Below are 20,504 nucleotides of genomic sequence, written 5' to 3' on the forward strand. Positions count from 1 at the left end.
TAGGGGACGACAGATGGCACAATGGGCTAAGTGTTCGACTGGCAACCGGAAGGTAGCCGGTTCGAATCCCGCTTGGAGTGCATACTGTCGTTGTGTCCTTGGGCAAGACACTTCACCCACCTTTGCCTGTGTGTGAATGTGTGTGAGTGATTGGTGGTGGTCGGAGGGGCCGTAGGCGCAGATTGGCAGCCACGCTTCCGTCAGTCTGCCCCAGGGCAGCTGTGGCTACAGAAGTAGCTTACCACCACCGAGTGTGACTGAGGAGTGAATGAATAATGCGATGTAAAGCGCCTTGAGTATTAGAAAGGCGCTATATAAATCCCATCCATTATTATTATTATTATTATTATTATTATCTATACCATAAAAATATCCAATGATTTGGCCTCCTCAGTCTTCTGTAGCAAAGAATTCCACAGATTCATCACCCTGTGACTAAATACATTTCTCATCTCCTTCCTAAAAGAACATCTAATTCTGAGGCTATGACCTCAAGTCCTGGAGACGAGGAGAAATGAGATGCTGCCTGGATTAAAGAGTATTATCTATAAGCAGAGGTTGGACAACATTGACTTGTTTTCTCTGGAGCGTCAGAGGTCGAGGGGAGACCTGATATTAAATTATGAGGCATAGATAGGGTAGACAGTCAGCACCTTTCTTCCTCCAGGGAGGATATGTGGAAGACTAGAGGGCATAACATTAAGGTGAGAGGGGGGGCAGTTTAAATAAGATTTGCAGAGGATGGTGGGTGCCTGGGAGAGCAGGAGAGCAGGACCGAGTGGCCTATCATGGGCCTAAACCATAAATTCTTGCGTTCATGTGAATCCCAGATCTGCTCCGATTTCTGACGGATCCAGCCCAGGATTTAGCTCCCGTCCCCACACAGTTATTTTTGAACAGGAGGAATGTGTAACTACTGTGTTCAGCCCACTCCTCCCTTCACCAGCCAGTATCCTCCCCCTTCACCAGCCAGCATCACCCCCACCCACTCCCCCTCCTCCTCACCAGCCAGCACCCCCCCACTCCCCTTCACCAGCCAGTATCCTCCCCCCCCCCCCCGACACACTCCCCTTCACCAGCCAGTATCCTCCCCCCATCCCACTCCTTCACCAGCCAGTATCCCCCCACTCCCCTTCACCAGCCAGTATCCTCCCCCCACCCCACTCATTCACCAGCCAGTATTCCCCCCCCCCCACCCCACTCCCCTTCACCAGCCAGTATCCTCCCCCCATCCCACTCCTTCACCAGCCAGTATCCCCCCCCACTCCCCTTCACCAGCCAGTATCCTCCCCCCACCCACTCCTTCACCAGCATCCTCCCCACACCCACTCACCTACACCAGCCAGCATCTCCCCCCACTCCCCCACATCAGCCACACTTACCTGACACACACACACTTACCCGACACACATACACTTACTGCGACACACTCACTTACCCAACACATACTTAGCCACACGCTCACCCATACAGTTACATACAAAGTCCTACAGCACAAACACAGGCCCTTCGACCCAACTCCTCCATGCCAACCCAGATGCACCATCTAAACTAGTCCCTCCTGCCCGCGTTTGATCCATATCCCTCTAAACATTGTGTAAGAAGGAACTACAGATGCTGGTTTAAACCGAAGATAGACACAAAAAGTTGGAGTAACTCAGCGGGACAGGCAGCATCTCTGGAGAAAAGGAATGCATGACGTTTCGGGTCGAGACCCGAAACTTCTCGACCCGAAATGTCACCCATTCCTTCTCTCCAGAGATGCTGCCTTTCCCGTTGAGTTACTCCATCTTTTTGTGTCTATCTTCCCTCTAAATATTTCCTGTCCATCAGCTGTGCACACACACATATACACACACACACACACGCAGCCAGCATCATCACAGACCCACACCACCCTAGCCACGCTCTCACCTCACTGCTACCATTGGGAAGAAGGTACAGAAGACTGAAGACTGTGACTTACAGATTCAAGAGCAGCTTCTTCCCAGCAACCATCAGGCTCTTGAACACTGCACAACACTGTGCGTGTGTTATTGTGTTCACGGGCATGTTAGGCTGCAGCAAGTCACAAAGTCATTGTTCAGTTGTTGGTATAGATGAGAATTAAACTCTCTCCACACCAGGGTGCTGTGTGTGGTTTAACTGTGGGCGAGGACACTTTGTGGGTGATGCCACCATTCACCGTACCTCGAGGAGTGTGGACACTCTCTCAGCGAGGCGGCCACTGCCTTTAGACCTGGCCACCATGAAGGAACCATGAGAGCAGGCACAGGAGCAGAATCAGGCCATTCATCCCATCAAGTTCGTGGTTGATCTATTTTTCCCTCTCAACCCCATTCTCCTGCCTTCTTCCCATAACTTCGACACCCTGACTAATCAAGAACCTGGCAATCTCCACTTTAAAAATACCCAATGAATACATCTCCAAAACGATAGTGTTTACATGCCTGTTAAGCTGCAGCAAGTAGGAATCTCATTGTTTCATGGCCGGTACAGGTGACAATTAAATTCTTGAGACCCCCATACTCCACAACCCCGCGTGTCTCTGAAGCCCACTCCCAGCCCCACACTGACCCGCTGTCTGAAGGGACGATGGGGGAGGTATGTAACCTGCTGGTGACCTCTGTAGGCTCTGCCACCCTTTGCCCCCGGTTCCCAGCCACATTGAACAATAACATAGAAAATAGAAACATAGAAAATAAGTGCAGGAGCAGGCCATTCGGCCCTTCGAGCCAGCACCGCCAGTGGATCCGTTCAGGGATGGTTCCATCTCCCGTCGGGTCCACCTCTCTCAGCGTGACCTTCCCCAGCCTTCGTCAACAGCACCCACACCATCAGTCTGGAGATGGACCCTGACCTAAAATGTCATCTGTCTGTCGGCACCACTGATAGACACAACATGCTGGAGTAACACAGCGGGACAGGCAGCATCTCTGGAGAGAAGGAATGGGGGATGTTTGGTCTTTGTTTTTGCGTGCTCCTCCAGTCAGATCATACCGTACATGAGCACATCAGGTTGTACAGAAGAAGAAATGGGTGTGAGATGGAGATGTTAGATCTGCACATGGAGATGCAGGGAATGGAGGGATATGGACCACATGCAGGCAGAGATTAGTTTAACTGGGCATCATGTTTGGCACGGACATTGTGGGCCGAAGGGCCAGTTCCTGTGCTGTACAACGCTCTATGATTCAGTGCAGGAAGTAGTGTTGAGGTTGAATGATATATTTATTGTAGTTTAGTATCAGCGAGAGTATGGGGGAGCGGTGGGTGAGGACACAGCCATACCACCAGCTCAATGACAATGTGGTGGCCACAATGCCCTCCACACTGACCGTACCTTCCACCGGGTCAGTGTCTGTGGGAGGCAGGGAGCAGTATAAATGCGAGGGGCTGCAGCAGGGGGAGCGGTGCATCATGAGCAGGAGCCGTAGTATTGTGAGCGCTCGCGGATGTGCTGCAGCAACTCTGTCACATTGCCCTCCAAGGCCTGCAGTTGTTCCGTCTTCTGCACCATCACCTGCTCGTTCCTCTCGAACCTGCGCTGTAGAGCTGCGGGGAGGGGGGGGGGGTTTACACCGGTTATACCCGTCCCACACTCACCCCCCCCCCCCCCCAACCCCACATCTGCCCCTCACAACACAGCGGCCCTTAACGCAGGCAAGTGGGACTAGTGTAGATGGGACATGTTGGCCGGTGTGGGCAGATTGGGCTGAAGGGCCTGGTTTCGTGTTTTGTGACTGTGTGACATGGTTGTCTGGCTCTGGGGGTGGGGGTGTTGACCGGAGGGGTGGGTGTTGTGCGGGAGGGGGGGGGGGGGGGGGGGGAAGGGAGCGTTGGCCAGGGTGAGGATGTTGGCCAGGGTGAGGGTGTTGATCAGGGTGGGGGCGTTGATCAGGGTGGGGGCGTTGACCAGGGTGGGGGCGTTGATCAGGGTGGGGGCGTTGACCAGGGTGGGGGTGTGGGCGTTGACCAGGGTGGGGGTGTTGATCAGGGGGGGGGGGGGTGTTGACCAGGGTGGGGGTGTTGATCAGGGGGGGGGGGGTGTTGACCAGGGTGGGGGCGTTGATCAGGGTGGGGGCGTTGACCAGGGTGGGGGCGTTGACCAGGGTCGGGGTGTGGACCATGGTGGGGGTGTTGACCAGGGTGGGGGCGTTGATCAGGGTGGGGGCGTTGATCAGGGTGGGGGCGTTGACCAGGGTGGGGGCGTTGACCAGGGTGGGGGTGTTGACCAGGGTGGGGGCGTTGATCAGGGTGGGGGCGTTGACCAGGGTGGGGGCGTTGACCAGGGTGGGGGCGTTGACCAGGGTCGGGGTGTGGACCATGGTGGGGGTGTTGATCGGGGGGGGGGATGTTGACCGAGGGGGGGTGATGATCAGGGTGGGGGGGTGTTGATCGGGGGGGGGGTGTTGACCAGGGGGGGGGGGGTGATGATCAGAGGGGGGGGGGGGCTGGTGAGCAGAGGGGGGCCGCGACGACACTGTCCTTACCGTCCAGCCGTTCCAGGCTAGTCGCTGCTCGCTGCCTCAGCTCCTCCGCTTCCTCCTGCAGCTTCCTCGCCCTCTCACCCTCTCCCTCTCCGCCATTCCCTGCCGCATCCACCTTGTCCTTCAGCTCACGGTAACGCTGCTGCACCTCCTCCCAGTCGCCCTGCACGCAACATGGAGCGGGGAGCGGAGGTCACGCTGAACCTACTACACTCCGGGCGGGGGGGGGTGACGGTTCGGGTGTGCAGGGTCACATACATCACCCCCCCTCCCCACGTGGTGGTCTCCCAAACCAGTAACACACGGCCCCAGAGAGACAGGTAACCAATGGGAGGAAGAGGGAGTGGAGGGGTGAAGAGGGGGGCCGAGGGAGGAGTGGAGGGGGGACGAGGGAGGAGTGGAGGGGGGACGAGGGGGGACGAGGGGGGAAGAGGGGGGACGAGGGGGGACAAGGGGTGAAGAGGGGGACGAGGGGGGACGAGGGGTGAAGAGGGGGGACGAGGGGTGAAGAGGGGGGGACGAGGGGGGACGAGGGGGGACGAGGGGGAGTGGAGGGGGGACGAGGGGTGAAGAGGGGGGACGAGGGGTGAAGAGGGGGGACGAGGGGTGAAGAGGGGGGACGAGGGGGTGAAGAGGGGGAGTGGAGGGGGGACGAGGGGGGACGAGGGAGTGGAGGGGGGACGAGGGGTGAAGAGGGGGGATGAGGGGTGACGAGGGGGGACGAGGGGGGAGTGGAGGGGGGACGAGGGGGGAAGAGGGGGACGAGGGGGACGAGGGGTAAAGAGGGGGGACGAGGGGGACGAGGGGGGAGTGGAGGGGGGACGAGGGGGGAGTCGAGGGGGGACGAGGGGTGAAGAGGGGTGAAGAGGGGTGAAGAGGGGGGACGAGGGGTGAAGAGGGGGGACGAGGGGTGAAGAGGGGGGACGAGGAGGGGGTAGGGGATGAACTCACGGCCTCCAGCTGTTGTGTGCGGTTGAGGACCTCCTGTGCTGCCCTCTTCACCTCCTGCACCAGCTCCCGGTTGGCGGATGTTTTATTCTGCAGTGCCTGGACACCGGTTGTCAGGTTGCCCATCCTGTCGGCTGCCGCGGTCAGCTGTGTCTCAACGGTGGACAGTAGCTCGCTGACCTGAAGCAGACCACGGGGAGGGAGAGTTACACCAGGAACCACCAAACCGGCACTCACACCGAGACCACCCTATACCACAGGGACCACACCAGGTGGCACGATGGCTCAGCGGTAGAGTTGCCATCTCACAGCTCCAGAGACCCGGGTTCGATCCTGACCTCAGGTGATGTCTGTGCACATTCTCCTTTAGACCGCGTGGGTTGCCTCCCACATCTCAAACTCATACAATCAATCAATTTTATTTGTATAGCACATTTAAAAACGACTCACGTTGACCAAAGTGCTTCACATCAGTGCAGGTACTAATGTGCTACATACAATGGTACACAGATCTAACAATACAACTGTTTACAGCACCCCCTCAGAGGGCCTCAAAAACACTAGGGAGTAGAAATAGTTTTTGAGCCTCGACTTAAAGTAGTCGACGGAGGGGGCAGTTCTGCAGTCTAGATGCTGCAACCACAAAAGCCCGCTCACCCCTGAGCTTAAACCTAGACCGCGGGATAGTCAGTAGCTCCAAGTCAGCTGACCTGTGGGACCTGGAGGTAGAATGATGGGTTAGAAGATTTTTGATATGGGGGGGGGGGGGTAAATCCGTTGAGGGCTTTGTATACGAATAAGAGGAGCTTGAAGTTGGTTCTGTACCGTACGAACCTGGAAGAAACTAGCTTTTACCACAGAGTTGACTTGCTTGTCAAATTTAATGTGGAGTCAAATATCACGGCAAGGTTTTTGACGGGCGGTTTGACTAAGGAGGTTAGGCTTCCAAGGCTGCCTGTTATCGTTTTGATGGAGTTGGAGGGGCCGAGTACGATGACCTCAGACTTGCTCTCGTTTAGTTGGAGGAAGTTCTGTAGGTGAATTGGCCCTTTGTAAATTACTCCTAGTGTGTAGAGAGTGGATGAGAAAGTGGGATAGAACTAGTGTGAATGAGTAATTGATGGGCTGCGCAAACTGGGTGGGCTGAAGGGCCTGTTTCCATACTGGATCTCTAGACTGTGATGTTCTTCCTTCATTGTAATCTATTCTTTGAAGTCTGAAGAAGGGTCCCGAACCAACACGTCACCTATCCATGTTCTTCAGAGGTGCTGCCTGACATGCTGAGTTACTCCAGCACTGTGTGTCTTTTTTTGTAAACCAGCATCTGCTTGTATCTCAAGAAGGAACTGCAGATGCTGGAAAATCGAAGGTACACAAAAAAGCTGGAGAAACTCAGCGGGTGCAGCAGCATCTATGGAGCGAAGGAAATAGGCAACGTTTCGGGCGAAAACGTTGCCTATTTCCTTTGCTCCATAGATGCTGCTGCACCCGCTGAGTTTCTCCAGCTTTTTTGTGTACCTCCTGCTTGTATCTCCTTCATCTCACACTCGTGTACTAAGGTATGATCGTGCCCATGTATCGGACGATTGTTACTGAACTGCATGCAAAAAATGATTTTCACTGTAGAAACAAGGAACTGCAAATGCTGGTTTACACAAAAAGACACAGTGTGCTGGAGTAACTCAGCGGGTCAGGCAGCATCTCTGGGGAACATGGATAGAGGACGTTTCGGGTTGGGACCCTTGGTCACAGTTTCCTTGTGACAATAAGAGCCACTAACCACAGAGTGCGGCTCGTGTGGTGAGGTGCAGGGGCAGGGACTGCCAGGTCAGATGCACACTTCCCACCGTAGACCGTACTGAAAACACACAGGCAGGAGGAGCCCGAGAGTTACCTCTAGAGCTGTGACCCTCATGGTTCATCTCCCTCTAGTGGCGAAACTGAATTGCCTTCACATTGTCGGTTTAGTTCAGAGATACAACATGGAAACAGGCCCTTCAGCCCACCGAGTCCACACCGACCAATGATCACCCGTACACAAGCACTTTCCCACACACACTAGGCACAATTTACAATCTTTACCGAAGCCAATTAACCTACAAACCCGCACATGTTTGCTGTGTGGGAGGAAACCGAAGCACACGGAGAACTCCCACATGGTCACGGGGAGAAGGTACAAACTCAATACATACAGCACCCATACATACAGGACCCGTACATACGGCACCCGTACACACGGCACCCATACATACAGCACCCATACATACGGCACCCGTACATACAGCACCCGTACATACATACGGCACCCATACATACGGCACCCATACATACAGCACCCGTACATACAGCACCCGTACATACAGCACCCGTACATACAGCACCCATACATACAGTACCCATACATACGGCACCCGTACATACATACGGCACCCGTACATACAGTACCCATACATACGGCATACAAAAAGTAGTAAACACTGCCCAGTCCATCATCGGCTCTGACCTTCCTTCCATCGAGGGGATTTATCGCAGTCGCTGCCTCGAAAAGGCTGGCAGTATCATCAAAGACCCACACCATCCTGGCCACACACTCATCTCCCTGCTACCTTCAGGTAGAAGGTACAGGAGCCTGAAGACTGCAACAACCAGGTTCAGGAATAGCTACTTCCCCACAGCCATCAGGCTATTCAACCTGGCTCAGACAAAACTCTGATTATTAATAACCCATTTTCTGTTATTTGCAGTTTATCAGTTTATTTATTCATGTGTGTATATATTTATATCATGGTATATGGACACACTGATCTGTTTTGTAGTAAATGCCTACTATGTTCCGTGTGCTGAAGCAAAGCAAGAATTTCATTGTCCTATACAGGGACACATGACAATAAACTCACTTGAACTTGAACCCATACACACGTCACCCATGCATACAGCACGCATACACATGTCACCCATGCATACAGCACCCGTACATACGTCACCCATGCATACAGCACCCATACACATGTCACCCATGCATACAGCACCCATACACATGTCACCCATGCATACAGCACCCATACACACATCACCCATGCATACAGCACGCACAGTCATGATCAAACCCGGGTCTCTGATGCTGTGAGGCAGCAGCTCTACTGCTGTAACACTGTGCCGCCCACTGAAGTCGAAGCAATTGAATTGATTGAAAAATACAGCATGCAAACAGGCCCTTCGGCCCATCAAGTCCATGCTGACCTTCAAACACCCTCAGCAACTATGATCGTCTCTGGACCATGTCTGTGGTTGCAGTAGACACTTTTGGTTTTTTGGACTGGTATTAAGGTTATTGGTTTATTAACTTTTTCTGTTTATTATATATTTATCTGTATGTCATTGCGTTTACAGTCCTGTTAGGCTGCAGCAAATAAGAATTTAATTGAATTATTATCATTACATACGATAATTAAACACTTACAAAAACACAAAGAGCTGGAGGAACTCAGCGGGTCAGGCAACATCTGTGCAGAACATGGATAGGTGATGTTTTGGGTCAGGACCCTTCTTCAAACCCACCGAAACGTCACCTATCCATGTTCTCCAGAGATGCTGCCTGACCCGCTGAGTTAATCCAACATTTATTGCTTCTTTTCTAAACCAGCACCTGCAGTTCCTTGTTAAATACAAATTGTATCTCCAATGAAACTCCTGCGAAAACCCAAGGATCTCTAGATGTTAGATTACAAAAGCAGACACCAAGGGCTGGAGTAACTCAGCGGGTCAGGCAGCATCTCTGGAGAACATGGAGAATCGGTAGAAGGGTCCCAACCAGAAACATCACCTATTCATGTTCTCCAGAGATGCTGCCTGACCAGCATAGTTACTCCAGAATTTTGTCTTTCTTTGCCTTATATACAAGCTATCCACATTCCCAGGAGATGCTGCCTGACCTGCAGGATTACTCTAGTACTGACTCTAGTGTTGACCTCAGCCATGTTTAAATTCTCGCCTGTGAGTGAAGCAACAATCCCACAGGAGTGGGCTAAACTGCGGAGGGGGTGGGGTAATCCCTGAGGGGGTGGGCTCTCGCTAGGGGGACTGGGCTAAGGCCAGAGGGGATGGGCTAGTCCTGGGGGGGGTGGGCTAGTTCCGGGGGAGGTGGGCTACCTTGCTGACGGCAGCGTTGGCCGTGTCTGTGCTGTTGCTGGCTGCCTCCAGCGCTCCCTCAGCCTGGCCCAGCTTGGCCTTGGCTGCGTCGATGTTGTCCACCGCTTGGCTCACTCTGTCCTGGATCTCCACCGCTCGCATCCTGCAACGCACACCATCAGCACCCCACGACACGGACCAGGGCAACCCACCAGCACAGAACCCCCCAACCAACCCAACCCCAAACAACCCAACCCAACCCCACCCCACCCCACCCAACCCAACCCCAAACAACCCAACACAACCCCACCCCACCCAACCCAACACCACCCAACCCAACCCCAAACAACCCAACACAACCCCACCCCACCCCATCCCACTCCAACCCAACCCAACACAACCCAACCCAACCTCAACCCAACCCCAACCTCAACCCAACCTCAACCCAACCCAACCCAACCCAACTCACCCAATCCAACCCCCGGGGTAACAGGGACTGAATCACACCCCCCCTTCCCCAACTCACGGGGTAATGGGAAATCACCCCCACCACGGGACTGTCACGCTGCACGCTCTTCACCTCTGGGCTAACGGGACCGGAGTCAGCCAGCACCCCCTCCCATCCCTTGCCCCATCCTCTTTTCCCCTGCTCCTCCCCTCCCTTCCTAATCTATACCCTCTTCTTAGCCCCCCTCCCTCTCATCCCTCATCTCCCTTCCTTTCTCCACTCCCCCTCCCCCCCCCCCCCCCACAAACCTCCCCCCCACTGACCGTGCTTTCTCGGCCTGCCGCCACAGCTGCTCTGCTTTGCGGAGGAGGGGTCCAGTCTCGTTGAGGATGGTCTCCACACTCTGGGCGCGGTCCAGGCTCAGCTGGATGTCCTGCATGATGCGCTGGGCGTCTCGCGGCCCGAACGGCAGCGTAATGTTCAGCACCAACCCCGCCACCAGGTCAATGCTGCCCGGGTCCGCACCCTCCTCTGTGGACAATGGCCGTCAGATCTCCTCATTACCCCATACCCTCACCTCCCCACCCCCCTCACCTCACCTCCCCTCCCCTCCACCCACTCAGCCCACACCCTCCCTTCCCCACCCCCTCCACTCCCCAGACCCTCACCTCCCAGCCCTCGCCCCATGTCCCCTCTGGGTCTGTGTGACCCCGTAGGTCTGCGCATTCCTGTGTGTCTCCCATATCCCCTCTGGGTCTGTGTGTCCCTGTGCCCAGAGAGTGAAGATGGTGGTCAAAAATTGCAGCAGGATCTTTATCAACTGGCCAAGTGCGCTGAGGAATAGTTGAAGAAATTTAATACAGAGAAATGTGAGGGGTTGCACTTTGAGAAGTCTAACATGGGCAGGACCTGCACAGTGAATGGTGGGGCTCTGGGCAGAGAGCAGGTGCATAGTTCCACGAAGGTCGAGTCGCAGGTAGACTGGGTGGTCAAAAAGATATTTGGCACATTAGCCTTCATCAGTCAGAGTATTGAGTATAGAAGTTGGGAGGTCATCTTGCAGTTGTGCAAGACGTTGGTGAGGCCGGATTTAGAGGATTGGGTTCAGTTCTGGGCAATGTGTTATAGGGAAGATGTTGTCATGCAGGAAAGGGTACAGAGAAGATTTACACGGGTGTAGCCAGGACTAGAGGGTCTGCGCTATAGTGAGAGGTTGAGTAGGCTTGGACTCCATTCCTTGGAGCACCTAAAGGTTGAGTGGGTGATGTTATTGAGATGTATATGATCATGAGAGGAATAGATCGGGTAAATGCTCAGAGTCTCTTGCCCAGAGTAGGTGAATCAAGGTCATAGGTTTAAGGTGAAGGGGAAAAGATTTAATACGGAATATTTTTCACACAAAGGGTGGTGGGTGTATGGAACAAGCTGCCGGAGGAGGTAGTTGAGGCTGGGACTATCCCAACATTTAAGAAACAGTTAGACAGGTACATGGATAGGACAGGTTTGGAGGGATAGTGTAGCTGGGACATTGTTGGCCAGTGTGGGCAAGTTGGGCCGAAGGGCTTGTTTCCACATAGTGGTACTCCATGACTCCATGACCTGTATCCCCAAGTGCCCCCCCCCCATATCCGTGTGCCCTCCCCGTGCCGGGCCACACCGTTGAGGAAGTCCTTCAGGGCGGTGATGAAGGAACGCAAGTTGCCCACGGTGATGTTGAGCTGTTGCCGGGCAGCGGCCGCTCGTGCCAGTGTGTCTGCAGCCCGAGCCCTGGCCCGATCCGCCCGCTCCTGTACATCCGCCAGCTGTGGGGGAGGGGCAGCGGTCAGCGGGGGGTCAGGCACAGGGTGGCACCACAGTCCCCCCCTCCCTCTCTCTCTCGCCTCTTTACCCCTCTACCCCCCTCCCTATCCCTCCATTCCCCCCCTTACTTTCCCTTCCTTCTATTCTCCCCCTACCCCTTCCAGTCTCCACCTTCCCCAAACCTCCTACCCCCTCCCTTCTCCCTCCTACCACATCCCTTCTCCTATCCGCCCCCGCCTCTTCTCCCCATTTGCCTCATCTCCCCCTTCCCCAGTCCTCCTCTCCCTAATCTCTTGCCCCTCCCCTCAGACCTCCCCCTCTCTCACACCCCCCTTTCACCCTCCCCTCTCCTTCCCTCACTAACCCTCTGCCATCCAGCTCCTCTCTCCCCCTCCACCCCCCTCTGCTGTTCCCACACCAAACCCCAACCTTTCCTCCTCCCTCCCAGCTCCCCCTCCCTCACTCATCACCTCCACACCCCCCTCCCTCCCCCATCCCCCACCCATCCTGTCCCACGTCCTCTTCCCCTCCCCCCCCCCCGCAACTCCCACACCCATTCCCCTCCCCTCCCCCACCTCCATGGCGATGGTTCTGAGCAGTCGCTCCATGTCCTGCGTCGCTCCGCTGACGTTGTTGGCCGTCCATAGCCCCTCCTCTGCGCTGCTCAATGCCCCCCCGCAGCCGGGACCTCCGCATCGCCGCCCGCCCTCGTCCTCCCGACAATTGGCCCCCCCACAGGGGTCCGCACAGCTGCCCGAGCCCCCGCACACCTGCACACACGTGGCCAGAGGTTAGAGACATCACCCCCATGACCCCACACCACCGATCCCCCCACCCACACCCCCCTTGACCCACAGCCCCATGACCCCACAGCCCCATACCCCAATGACCCCACACTCCCATGACCCCACAGCCTCATACCCCCATGAACCCACACTCCCATGACCCCACAGCCCCATACCCCCATGACCCCACAGCCCCATACCCCCATGACCCCACACTCCCATGACCCCACACCACCGATCCCCCCCACCCACACCCACATCCCCCATTCCCTCTCCTCCTCCCCTGCACACATGTGGGGCCAGAGGTTGAATGAAGCTGACCCCACCCATAGACCCCCCTTCCTTGAGTGTGAACAGGGGACTGTGTCAATGGGGGGGACTGTGAGTGTGTATGGGGAGGACTGTGAGTGTGAACAGGGGGGCTGTGAGTGTGTACAGAGGGACTGTGAGTGTGCACAGAGGGACTGTGAGTGTGTACGGGGGGACTGAGTAGGTATGTTACAAAACATACAAACCGGCAGTGTTTTTCGTGCCGATATGGGGTTCAAATTCATCGCAAATGCAACGTTCCAATCGATCCCAGAAACACCCACTCACAAGATGATTTAAATGCTCTTTTTTTTGGACAATCATGTCATAAGAGCATCTATATCGTCTATATTTTGTGTTATTGTCTACCCATAGTCAATATTTTAATACTAAATATCAGTTTTAGTCCCATGTATTGTGCAAAAAAATAATAATTTTAATTATATTGAGTGGATGTTTCTAGATTAATTTATGGGAATTAAACATTAAATTCCTTCCATCTGGGATATAAATTCATGACAGTGAGATTTAAAAATCATGTTGTATTGTGAATTCTTGTGTGAATGGGATTAGTTTGTTATTTGGATACTTAGGCTATTAAAAAAATCTTAAGAAATGGAATCTACAGGACATTGTTAATAGGAAAGTAATGGGCAGAAAGGCATGTCATATGTGGTTTGAAGAGATAAAACTTGTAGTTTACAGTGCCAAAATTGAAAAGATGTGGAAAAACAAGGTGGACAGAGTTGCTTATTGGTTACAATCTGAGGAGTATGATGATGCTACTGATTATGATATGCCAATGTACCAGCTAGCAACTGAACTTCTCCATAAAGACTTGGTCTATTGCTAGAAATTGTAATTTATTTACCTATCTGTTACGGATTTACAGCATATTATACACTAATATTAAAGTTCTGATCTTGAGAATATCACATTTTTGAATTTTCAAGGCGGTCTCGTGTTTATTACTATTTCCGTCCGTCAATTTTGTAATTAACTACAATTAGGTAACTAACTAATTATATGCTTTAATTTCAGGTCATCCAAGTAAAATGTTTTATATTTGTTTCAGAATGTTTCAATCTATAATAAATTTCATTCAGTTCTCTTGATTTTTAAGAAAGTTATGGCCATTTGACTGTCCTCGATCACAGCTTTTGTGTTAAGTCAATGGAAAATCAATAGGGAACAAGATGCTAATTTCCGAGCATGAAAATGGCCACAACATTTATAATACTGAAGATATGAAAGTGAATTGGGTGTCAAATTAAACTTCTTTTTATGCTTTATCTGATGGGATAAATTACAGACTTGATTTTTAAAATCTCAAAATTTTGTAACATTGCTACTGTGAGTGTGTACGGGGGGGGGGCTGTGAGTGAATGGAGGGACCGTAAGTGAACGAGGGGCTGTGAGTGTGTATGGGGGGGACTGTGAGTGTGTGTGGGGGGGGGGGGACTGTGAGTGTGTGTGGGGGGGGCTGTGTGTATGGGGGGGCTGTGAGTGTGTGTGCGGGGGGGGGACTGTGAGTGTGTGTGGAGGGGCTGTGAGTGTGTGGGGGGGGACTGAGTGTGGGGGGGGGCTGAGTGTGTGGGGGGGGACTGTGAGTGTGTGTGGGGGGGCTGTGAGTGTGTGTGGGGGGGCTGTGAGTGTGTATGGGGGGGACTGTGAGTGTGTGGGGGGGACTGTGAGTGTGTATGGGGGGGGACTGTGAGTGTGTATGGGGGGGACTGTGAGTGTGTGGGGGGGACTGTGAGTGTGTATGGGGGGGACTGTGAGTGTGTACGGGGGGACTGTGTGTGTGTGGGGGGGGGGACTGTGAGTGTGAACGGGGGGACTGTGAGTGTGTGTGGGGGGACTGAGTGTGAACGGGAGGACTGTGAGTGTGTGGGGGGGGACTGTGAGTGTGTGTGGGGGGGGACTGTGAGTGTGTGTGGGGGGGGGCTGTGTGTGTGTGGGGGGGCCTGTGAGTGTGTGTGGGGGGGACTGAGTGTGAACGGGAGGACTGTGAGTGTGTGGGGGGACTGCGAGTGTGTGTGGGGGGGCTGTGAGTGTGTGGGGGGGGGCTGTGAGTGTGTGGGGGGGGGCTGTGAGTGTGTGGGGGGGGGGCTGTGAGTGTGTGTGGGGGGACTGTGAGTGTGTGTGTGGGGGGGACTGTGAGTGTGTGTGGGGGGGACTGTGAGTGTGTGTGGGGGGGACTGTGAGTGTGTGTGTGGGGGGGGGATTGTGAGTGTGTGTGGGGGGGGGGGCTGTGAGTGTGTGGGGGGGGACTGTGAGTGTGTGGGGGGGGACAGTGAGTGTGAATGGGGGGACTGTGAGTGTGTGTGGGGGGGGACTGAGTGTGTGGGGGGGACTGTGAGTGTGTGTGGGGGGGACTGTGAGTGTGAACGGGGGGGACTAAGTGTGAACGGGGGGACTAAGTGTGAACGGGGGGACTAAGTGTGAACGGTTGGGGGGACTGTGAGTGTGAATGGGGGGCAATTGGTGTGAACAGGGAGACTCGGGGAGCCTGCAGGGGGCAGTACAGGACAGAGTGTGGGGCAGGCCACAGACGGGGAACAGTGTGAGACCAGTGAGATCGTGGGCCAGTGGACACACAAGGAGCTGCACATGTTGGTTTCCTGATTCACTGGCACGTTGTCGGGGACAGAGACCGGCCGGCCGGCCAGACTGGTGCACGTTCCTGGCATCCCGATCACAACCTGACAGCAGTTTATAAAATTATGAGAGGCATAGATAGGGTAGACAGTCAGAACATTTTCCCCAGGGTGGAAATGTCATAGACTAGAGGGCATGGCTTTAAGGTGAGAAGGACAACACACACACACACACACACAGGCACACACACACATACAGGCGCACACAGGCACACACACACATACAGGCACACACCTGCACACACACACAGACACACATACAGGCGCACACCTACACACACAGGCACACACACACACACAGTCACCCACAAAGACACACACATCGAGAAACACGTGCAGACACAATGACAGACACACACACACACACACACACACACACACTCTCTCCCCGTTGCCCCCAGCTGTGGGCTTTCTCCGGCTGCCACTGACTGCTGACGGGTCTGACCTTCTTGTTGATGTTGTCCATGCTCATGTTGTGCACCTTGAGCTGCAGCTCCCTCAGCTCCTTGCTGTGAGCGGTGATGTCCGTGGGGAGTTGGTCCTGGTGTTGCTGGAGCAGCCCCTCTGCCCGCTGCCGTGTGTCGACCGACTCCTGCAGCGGTCCCATTGCTCCCCGCACCGTCTCGTTCACCCGCCGCTCCGCCTGCCCAGACTCCCAGTACGCTGCCCTCACTGCTGCCAAGTACTCTGTAAACACAGGGGGCCCACGTCAGTAAATACCACCCCCCGGGGTGGTGGGGGGGGGGGGGGGTCAACGCCAGCACCTACTGCCCAGCCCCGTGTCAGTGAGAGTGGACACCAGACCTGGTGCGTGAAACCCCTCGTGTGGTGGAAATGGACACACAGAAAACTGCAGACGCTGGTTTACAAAGAAAGCACAAAGTGCTGGAGTAACTCAGCGGGTCAAGCAGCATCTCTGGAGGACATGGATAGGTGATGGTTTGGGTCAGAACCCTTCGTTTAGATTAGAGATACTGAGCGGACACAGGCCCTTCAGCCGACTGAGTCCATGCTGACCACTATTGGGGGACTATTTACGATTTCTACCAAAGTCAATTAACCTACTAACTTGCACGTCTTTGGGATGCGAGAGGAAACCGGAGCACCCAGAGGAAACCCACGCAGTCACGGGACGAGCGGACAAACTCCACACAGACAGCACCCGTAATCAGGATCGATCCTGTGTCTACCACTGTGTCACTGTGTGACGCCCATCTTCAGGCAGGGTCAGAGCATGGTCCCGACCCAAAACGTCACCAATCCATGTTCTCCAAAGATGCTGCCTGACCCGCTGAGTCACTCCAGCACTTTGTGTCTTTTTTTTTTCATGATGTAGTTAAGGCAGGTGCAGTAACAATATTGAAAAGACAGTTGAACAGATACATGATCAGGAAAGGTTTTGAGGGAAGGTCGACACAAAATGCTGGAGTAACTCAGCAGGTCAGGCAGCATCTCTGGAAAAAAGGAATAGGTGACGTTTCAGGTCGAGACCCTTCCAACACAAGGTGTAGATGGGGCATGTTGGTCAGCATGGACAAGTTGGGCCGAAGGGCCTGAGTCCGTGCTGTGTGACTCTAAGTCAATTAGCAAATGTAAGGAGCACTAGCAATGGATGGAACCTGGAGTCACGTACAGGGCTTGCCCAGTAAGGGCAGCAAGCTTGTTTGCCTGAAGGACAGAGTCGCAAAACTACACAGCACAGAAACAGGCCCTTCGGCCCAACTTCTCCATCCTGACCAAGATGGACATTTTGACCCATCCGCACTGCCATTGATCGTTGCTGATCTATTCTCCCTCTCAGCCCCATACTCCCCAAAACATTTGATGCCCTTGCTAACCAAGAACCTACCAAACTTTCAAGAAGGGAGAGATTTAAGAAGGACCTCAAGGGCAACTCTTTCCACTCAGAGGGTGGTCCATATCTGGAACGAGCTGCCAGAGGAAGCTATAGAAGTGGATACAGTTGGACATTTGGACAGATATATGTATAGGAAGCGTTTAGAGGGATATGGGCCAAATGTAGGTAAACGGGACTAGTCTAGTATGCTGTGGACGGCATGGAGAAGGTGGGCCGAATGGCCTGTTTCTGTGCTTTAGGACTCTGTAACTGGCATGGGTGTTGTGTGAAGGGCAGTGGGAGCTGATCAACAGAAATGTCCCAACAGTGGGAACAGAGCAGGGGGAGTGGGGGGGGGGGGAGACCAACAGCGGGAACGGGCCTGACTTTGACAACAGGGCACTCGGGAGCACAGCACAGCACAGCACAGCATGGCCCCCCCGGAGGAAACATTTACACACCTTTGAAGCTCATCTTTATATATTTCTCCAGCTCCCTGGTTTTCTGGGCGAGGGCTGCGGTCAGATTGCGGGTCATCTCGTCCAGCTCTTCCACCTGTCCCTCCGCACCCCGGTTGGCTTCCTGAGTCCTGGCAACGGCGCTCTCCACATCATCCAGTCTCTGCGACACGGCCACCAGCTCCTGCCTGACAGGGGGGGGGGGGGGGGGAAGGGTCATTCTGGGCAGCCCATCGGTCAGGGCCAAACCTCTGCCAAGGGAGGGGAGGGGAGGGGAGGGGGGAGAGTGGAGGGGGTGGAGGAGGGAGAGAGAGAGGGGGAGAGGGGGGAACGGAGAGGGGGGGAGAAGGGGAGAGGGGGAGGAATGGAGGGAGGGAGAGGGGTGGGGTCAAGAGGGGGTGGGGGAAGGGGGCTTAAGGGCTGTCCACGGATACCTACATAAGCCCCAGGGAGAGGTTGGTGAGGGGATGGCAAGGGGAGGGGAAGGGGCAGGGAAGGATGGGGGAAGTCATGGGGAGGGTTTGAGATTGGAGAGGGGAGGGGGTGGGGAGCAGGCGGGGAGCGGGTGGGGGTCTGCAGGTGCTTACCTGAAATCCAGGGAGAGGTTGATGTGGGGGTGGGGAGGGGAATGAGTTCTGCGAGTATCCAGTTGGTGAGGGGGTGGGGAGGGGGAGAGGGAGAGGAGTGGGGTGAGGGGATGGGGTGGGGAGGGGAGGGGAGTGGGGTGGGGAAGCGGGTGGAGAGAAGGTGGGGGGAGGGTGGGGGGAGGGGAGTGCCGTCTGTGGGTGTCTACCTGAGGTCCCGGGACAGGTTTTGCAGTGGGTACAGGTGCAGGGTGCTGTTGGGGAGCAGTGAGGAGATGAGAGAGTGCAGCTTTGCCAACTGTTCCTCCAGCTGTTGCAGGGGGTGGTGGGCAGTGCTGTTGACCTCCGTGCCCAGTGCCCGATCCAGCCTCTCCCGCAGTTCCTCTATCCTCTCCCATAGACAGTCGACCTCCTCGTCCCACATGGAGAAGCAGATGTGGCAGGGCGCACAGCTGGGGAAGCGGCCGAGGTAGCCTCGGCTGCACTGGTCACATCTGGCCCCGGTAAACCCCTGGCGGCAGAGGCAGCGGCCAGTAGCTCGATCGCACTGGAGAGTGTCCGACCCCTCAGCGGCACAGTCACAGGCTGCGGGAACACCAGGCACTGGTATCAGCAGGAGGCAACGCCCCCTCTCTCCCTCAACCCCCCCTCCCTCAACCCCCCCTCCCTCAACACCCCCCCCCCCTCAACCCCCCCTCCTCAATCCTCCCTCCCCCTCCCTCCCTCATCTCCCCCTCCCTCAACCCTCCCTCCCTCAACCCCCCCTCCCTCACCCCCCCTCAACCCCCCCTCCCTCCCTCAACCCCCCCTCCCTCACCCCCCCCTCCCTCCCTCACCCCCCCCTCCCTCAACCCCTCCTCCCCCCCCTCCCTCAACCCCTCCTCCCTCCCTCCCTCAACCCTCCCTCCCTCAATCCTCCCTCCCTCAACCCCCTCCCCCTCCCTCCCTCTGATTTACTTTGATTTGTAAAGTATTAGAGTCATCGAGTGATACCGTGTGGATACAGGCCCTTCATCCCAACTTGCCCATACTGGCCAACATGTCCCATCTACACCAGTCCCACCTGTCTGCGCTTGGTCAATATCCCACCAAACCTGTCCAATCCATGTACCTGTCTAACTGTTTCTTACATGTTGGGGTAGTCCCTGCTTCAACTACCTCCTCTGGCAGCTTGTTCCATTCACCCACCACCCTTTGTGTGAAAAAGTTACATCATTGATTGATGGATGTTTGTAAACTATTGGCAATATTGATTGTTCCAGTGCTTGTACTGTGATTATGAAAGTGAAATAAAGTCTCTTTGTATATTAAAATGAGGTCAGACATAGAGTGAAGCTCCCTCTAGTCCATCCCATCACACACTCCCCGGGTCAGTGAGTGCTGGGAACAAAAGTAGTGAGACTTTGGAGCTCGGATCAGCACCAGACTCGGAGACTTTCTTTTAAAAATATATTTCTTCAATCTATGAGGAATTTGACTGTGTCTCTTTGAGAGTCGTAGGAGCGGCAGTGGCTGGCGGATTGCCAAGTCCATTTGGAAAAGTGGGAGCTGAGATTTGGATCATTGTTGTGGTTGTTTGCATCGTAAACCTCCCTCCCTCACCGATTTACCGAGCCCAGGTCGGCTGGTGAAGACGGGAACCGTGTTTTTGGACCAGGGAAAACACCTTCGGAGCTGCAACTCCGATGGGGAAGATCGACACGGATATTCCTCGTTTATCTGGACAATACTGCTTTTGTTGCTTTTCTAGACACTCCTTAATTAGACCGTTCATTAAATGTCGGAATGCGCTGTTTACAGCAGCAAGATTTTGATTTATTAATTAACGATGATGATTGTCGAGCCACTCCTCAACGGACATGCAGAACTACGCAGCTCCTGAGCCTCGACCATTGTTTGATGAGGCGTAAATATGGGATAGTTCCTACACATCCTGGAGTTAAACAACTCTCCCTGGAGCTGCACCATCTCCGCCCCTCCCCTATCATGCCCCCCACCCCCCACCCCCAGAGTTCCAGGAAGAGCACCAATCCTCGCGGTAAGCTGCCGCCAGACGG

General features: G+C 54.7%; 1 protein-coding gene across 1 annotated transcript in view; it reads right to left on the minus strand.

The window, feature by feature from the left end:
* Positions 1-3,212: 3,212 nt before the first annotated feature.
* Positions 3,213-20,504, minus strand: part of LOC116983575 (laminin subunit beta-2-like) — a 77,800-nt gene continuing 60,508 nt past the window's right edge. The window contains exons 9-18 of the mRNA XM_033037359.1: positions 18,657-19,050; positions 17,867-18,051; positions 16,014-16,255; positions 12,390-12,584; positions 11,672-11,816; positions 10,338-10,545; positions 9,588-9,729; positions 5,442-5,618; positions 4,494-4,653; positions 3,213-3,555 (exon numbers count right to left, since the gene is read on the minus strand). Coding sequence (XP_032893250.1) covers positions 3,419-3,555; positions 4,494-4,653; positions 5,442-5,618; positions 9,588-9,729; positions 10,338-10,545; positions 11,672-11,816; positions 12,390-12,584; positions 16,014-16,255; positions 17,867-18,051; positions 18,657-19,050 — 1,985 coding nt within the window. The 3' untranslated portion in view covers positions 3,213-3,418. The remainder of the gene's footprint in view (positions 3,556-4,493; positions 4,654-5,441; positions 5,619-9,587; positions 9,730-10,337; positions 10,546-11,671; positions 11,817-12,389; positions 12,585-16,013; positions 16,256-17,866; positions 18,052-18,656; positions 19,051-20,504) is intronic.

This window comes from Amblyraja radiata, chromosome 18 (genome assembly GCF_010909765.2).
Source record: "Amblyraja radiata isolate CabotCenter1 chromosome 18, sAmbRad1.1.pri, whole genome shotgun sequence".
In the NCBI taxonomy this organism is placed as follows: domain Eukaryota; kingdom Metazoa; phylum Chordata; class Chondrichthyes; order Rajiformes; family Rajidae; genus Amblyraja; species Amblyraja radiata.